At 31.6% G+C, this 6,000-nt stretch overlaps 1 protein-coding gene across 1 annotated transcript in view; it reads right to left on the reverse strand.

Moving 5' to 3' along the window:
- The window catches only part of LOC148311361 (uncharacterized), a 48,228-nt gene extending 44,196 nt beyond the window's left edge, over nt 1–4,032 (reverse strand). The window contains exon 1 of the mRNA XM_088256789.1: nt 3,714–4,032. Within this exon, the coding sequence (XP_088112915.1) occupies nt 3,714–3,722 (9 nt within the window). The 5' untranslated portion in view covers nt 3,723–4,032. The remainder of the gene's footprint in view (nt 1–3,713) is intronic.
- Between the last annotated feature and the right edge of the window lie 1,968 nt (nt 4,033–6,000).

The raw sequence follows: 6,000 nt of genomic DNA on the forward strand, positions 1-6,000 counted from the left end.
TTTATAAAGTGATCACTTACGCTAGCCTAAGTAATATTACGAGTTTTATATTAGAGTTATCACTATTTTAATAATTCATTTGAAAATAGCCTAACAATTCTCTCTCTTCGTATTGTCATTTATTAACAATTTTATATTAAAAGGCATTTCATTAGTAATATACCTAATAGTCTCGCTATTGTTTTAGTATAAAAAGAATTCTGCATCGCGTTTAACAACGCGTTTTAAGTTAGTATACATTCAACAAAATTACACATTTTACATAACAAAGCATAAGTTTAAATATAATTTGACATAATTTGATACTATAACCACCATAGAAAGGTTACTTAGAATAAGTACTATACATTGTCTTCATGTTGTATCGTAGTTATTACTTTAGTATAATAGAAGTTTACAGCAAAAGCTCATGCACAGGATGTTTGAAATTAATAGGATATTTTTAAACATTTGTCAGAAAATTAATGGTGATTATAAACGCTAAATAATTTTGCCAAAAAAGTTAGATTACAGCAAAATTAATTGTATACATTACATCCGCTGCTCAATTGTAAAAAGGTGTTCCAGCGATGTCGAAAAAATTAGGCAGTGTACTGAAAAGCTCTGCCAATGAATGTTCTCTTTTACTTTTTCATTTTTAAATAATTATTCCTAATGAGGCTACTAAGGTTTCTATAATGATTAGGGCGAATGCCCCTATTGTGTCAAGAATTTTACTGGTAAATATGGTAAATATGGCTGAAATCCCGACCACAGAGTTACTGCTAAAAAGGTTTCTAATTACCGTTAAATGTTGTATATTTATATGTATATATATATATATATATATATATATATATATATATATATATATATATATATATATATATATATATATATATATATATATATAATAAAAATATATATTAATTTTTATATCCATCTTCAAACCCTCATCCGCACCCTTGCATAGGGGACTACATCAAATAAACACAATTTTATCTTAATCGTTAACATATGAAGGAAAGGTGATCAGCCCTTTGCTTCAGGTACCAGTGCAGGGTCGTATTGAATAAATTTTAAAGTGAAAAAATCACTTCAATTTTTTTGACTCCCCCCCCCCCTGGGGATCGAACCCAGGACCTTCATTACGGTAGCCGAGCGTGATGACCATTACACTACGGAGGCGGATATGTATATCATATATTTGTTACAAGCGAAAAGTATCCTTTTTTAGATATTTTATAAATGACTCCCCCCCTGGGGATCGAACCCAGGACCTCCATTACGGTAGCCGAGCGTGATGACCATTATACTACGGAGGCGGATATGTATATCATATATTTGTTACAAGCGAAAAGTATCCTTTTTTAGATATTTTATAAATAAAAAAAAACTCATCTGAAATTAAAGTGCAATAAATTCAGCATCAGCATGTATATTGCACAGGCACAGGTAACCTATAGCTTGTAGCCGCTCTTACATATAACGACCTTTCCGGCAACTGACTGATCACTGATTTATGAGAGATGAGAATTTCCTTTTCACTATTGACGAAAGAGAGATTTCTGTAAATAAAATGAACGTGAAATGTAAAATTTACAACGCTCTTCACCATTTTGGCAGTGTCATCTTCACTAATTCTCTCGTGTTAATTATGCGCCTATTAATGACTTCTCTTAAGCAGTTCTCTACTACATCTCCACTGAGCTACATTTCAGTTCTATTTACAACATTTTGAGTGTGTCCAAATACTAGTTCACAAAATCTGGATTATCTTGAATTACAGGAGTTATTTTCATATTATTTTTTAACATCTCATCAAAGATGAAGAAGAATATGGAAGTCTGGGCATTTACGGGGCTGACGACCGTCATAGGCTGGTTTAAGTGATCACTTTACACACGTGTAATATTCACCAATTCTACCCATTATTGACAACCACACTACTCAAATTCTTGGAAGTTCTATATATATGAACCAATTTAGAAACCTTGTTATTTATTTATTTATTTATTTTTTTAATTTTTTTTTTGACATCTCGTCAAAGATGAAGGAGAATATGGAAGTCTGGGCATTTACGGGGCTGACGACCGTCATAGGCTGGTTTAAATGATCACTTTACACACGTGTAACATTCACCAATTCTACCCATTATTGACAACCACACTACTCAAATTCTTGGAAGTTCTATATATATGAACCAATTTAGAAACCTTGTTCTTGAATCACTAGAACTTCACTAGAGACATCTATTGGTGAGATGTAAAGAAGCTTTTTACTAAGCAGAAACTCTTATATTAGTATGTGAGGTCCGAATCCTGGATTATAATCACACACATGAGAAACGCCAGAAAATACCATTTTCATTTTTATTATTAAGCTTATAATTATTGGTGAATATTACACGTGTGTAAAGTGATCACTTAAACCAGCCTATGACGGTCGTCAGCCCCGTAAATGCCCAGACTTCCATATTCTTCTTCATCTTTGATGAGATGTTAAAAAATAATATCAGTTCTATTTGTTGACAGAGGATGTATGTATTTGAAGATTTCAAAAAACCTGCATACGCGGACACGCCAATAACAAAGTCGCCTCGTTTTTATTCCATATATGGTAGCCTAATTTTTATAAAATCTCTATATTCGATTCATACTATCTTTGACTGGCATTTGAAACTGTAGATAGATCTCCTTAGCTTCATAGTAAATATAAACTATCAAGCTGACACAGCGTACCCAAATGGTACATAAGACACAGCGATGCGGTGTCTTATGTACCATTTGGGTACGGTTAAACGTTTGAAGAAGAAATGTATGAATGTATGCAAAAAACATTTTTTTAAATGAATTATGGATTTGAAATTTTGCTTTATACGTATGTAAATTAAAGAATCCCATAGATTATTTTTGTGTTAAAATTGATTGTAAAGTATTGCTATGTAAAATTACTACACAAATCAGAGCTAAATAAATATTCATTTTTAAAGGTACCTATCTCAACTTTTTGTATAAAAGAAGATGGACATCTGAGAATCCCAGGAAGAACGATACGTTTTTATATCAAATTGAGACACCTTCATAATTGACATCTCATCCGTAGGGGTGAATTATCCAGTGTCCTAAATAATATGTTGTTAAATATTTATAATTTAAATATTAATAAATAATCGGCAGGATTGGATCATATCATTTAATTTAACAGCAGTAGTAAAATAATATTTTAACAATGTGCTTCTTCAGTCACAGCTCCTGTTATTATTATATTGTACATACTCGTACATCATGATTTTATCTAATTGGGGTGAGAAACACCCCCTTACTTATTGAATACTACACAATTATATTCTGTTTCTGTTTTTTTTTATATGAAACGATTTAAATCCATCGCTTTATTGACTTAAAGACGTTATACTGTTGTGCGAATTACCCTTATTTTAAATAAATTATCATTATGGTTTACAATATATAAAGTTAAGCAATGTTATTATTTATAAAATATTTTTCTATTTCCGATTGTAAGGGTGATAAAAATAAACTAATTTTCATGACCAAAAACAGTTACATAAATTTATAAAGTATTTCGCATGACAAAAGAGATTTTAAGAAATTTTACCATGTGATATGAATTGTTACCTATAAAACATTTAAGCAACATACGTATGTATTGTATAAAATTTGCTTAATATTAATCAAACAAAAAACGCCATAATATATATTTTTATAAATTACCTTAAGCATCGCTGATATTTCCCTGGCACTTTCAACAGTAATTTCAGTATTTCCGGCACTGCACTAGAATCGGTTCTAAAAAAGTCGGTATAAAAAAACCGCGTAGAAACCGTGAGAACTCGGTAGCGCTTCTGATGAATGATCGGATTAATGGATTCGTACCGACTCGGAAATTCGCAGAAACTTAGTAATGTTCGGATAGTGGCTCGAGTGACCGATGGGTATGTTCAGGTGGGACACGAATAGTCTCGGCGACGTCTGGGTACAGACTGTTGATAGTGGTATGGACCGCCAGGTGGGATGATGCAGAGGAGAAAGCATCGGCCCGAGGCTGGGAGGGTCGCTCTCCGGGCAGGGATCTCCGATTGTTTCAAACGTCTTCGTGTCGAGCTGCCAATAATATGGACGAAAAGGAACATCGGTTAAAATTAAATAATAGGTTCATATATATGCTTAAAAATAGTGAAGTTATTTTTGTTAAATTGAATCTCAGAATCTACTCAAAAGAGAAAATTAAAATTATTTATTGATTCGGCATTAACTTTGTGGAATGGATGTGTGCATTTTTTTATTTTGTATTAATCACTTGTATAACCACATAATGAGTTTTATTTCATTACACACGACTAGTTTCGATAACTAACAGATGTTTTCATCCACAGGTGAAAAGAATAACATGTTTTACTTTTCACCTATGGATGAAAACATCTGTTAGTTTGTTAAAACAAGTGTTTAATTGTAAAAAAAAAATTGTATGGATTTATCGCAATTTTTTATTATTAATGATATTCAACCGCCTATATTTAAAGGTTTTTTCTGCATTTAGGAAAGTAAGGATAGGGAGACCCAAACCATCTATCCACACTTTTTATTTTTATTTTTAGTTTATCGATACTACTTTTATCAGCCTTCTTGCATTCCTTACCTTACATTCTTTCCTTATATTACCATTCAAACAACTTCCTATCATACAACTTTTTACCTGTCCACCCAGTAGGTATTTAAAGTACTTAATTATTCTAATTTCCCCTAGTCTTTAAAGTGATTTAAAAAAAAGATTCAATAAAACGCATCTTTTATTTTCCAATTATAAAAAAAAAATACTAAAATACGATCGGGTCCCATAGTGTTAAAAAAATATGCAGCAAGATTGCGTCACACCTCGGATGCGTGCATACTCGATACTTCGTACTTTAAAGGTGTAATGGGTGGTACACACGGACTGGAATATATATGTTTCTAATAGCTACATATTGTTGGATGTAAAAAAAAACTATTATGGATTGAGATTTGATTTCAGGCATTTACGAGCTGAAGGGCGTCTTTGTACGAGAGCGGCGCGGCGCCCAATTTACGAGGAGGCTGGTATTTATCTTTGGGAGATATCAATATTTATTGTTTATAGGAGGGACTGCGTTGTAAACTACGCCAAGATTAAATTGGATTCTCCATTGAAACATAATTACTTTACTTTTCCCGCCATAAGTGAATCTCGCAGAGCGGAGGAGATGCGTCCTATTGCGTAATGTTGATTTATTACTTAAGTGAACCAGCCGAAGGAATTTACTCGGAATTTTAATAGTACCTACGAATTTTTAGGCCCAAGGGCCCAATAATTCCATCGTTTACGTAATTTTCCTTGCAATAGTCTATCATGATTAAAATACATATTTTAAATACATTTTTTAGCTAATAACATAAAATAATTGTACTGTAAATATTGTATGCACAAATTTTTGTAATACGATTTTTATTAAATAATTACGTTACACTTATTTTTCTTGCAAAAGGCTATCATGATTTTTAAATTACGTATTTTTTAGCTTATGTGTTCAACATTACATTAATTGTATTGTAATATTGTATCCACAAATTCTTGTAATACGATTCATTTTACAAATAATTATGCTATACATAGTTTTAAATTTTGTTTGTTTTAGCTAATAACACAAAATAATGTTTACAAAATTACTAATAAACATAGGTATAACGTTTTTATTGGTTAAAATATGTTATTTAGGAATCCAACAGCATAACATAAAATAATTGTACCGTAAATACATTAAAATTCATGTAATACGATATAAATTTTAAAAGGAATAACCCACAAAGCCTCTGTTTTAGAGGCTTGTCTGCAGATGGGATATTAATGATAGAAAAGGTAAATGTAAAAAATACATAAAAGACGCCCCGACCAATTATAAAAATTAATCTTTCTTTAATTTATTTTGCAATAAGCGTAATGCTAGTTTCATAGTCAAGTCAAGCTTCTACCCAACTACGCCAC

The sequence above is a fragment of the Brachycentrus maculatus genome, unplaced genomic scaffold (assembly GCF_059751285.1).
Source record: "Brachycentrus maculatus isolate JH-2025_06_01 unplaced genomic scaffold, ASM5975128v1 h1tg000066l, whole genome shotgun sequence".
NCBI classification, from domain to species: Eukaryota; Metazoa; Arthropoda; class Insecta; order Trichoptera; family Brachycentridae; genus Brachycentrus; species Brachycentrus maculatus.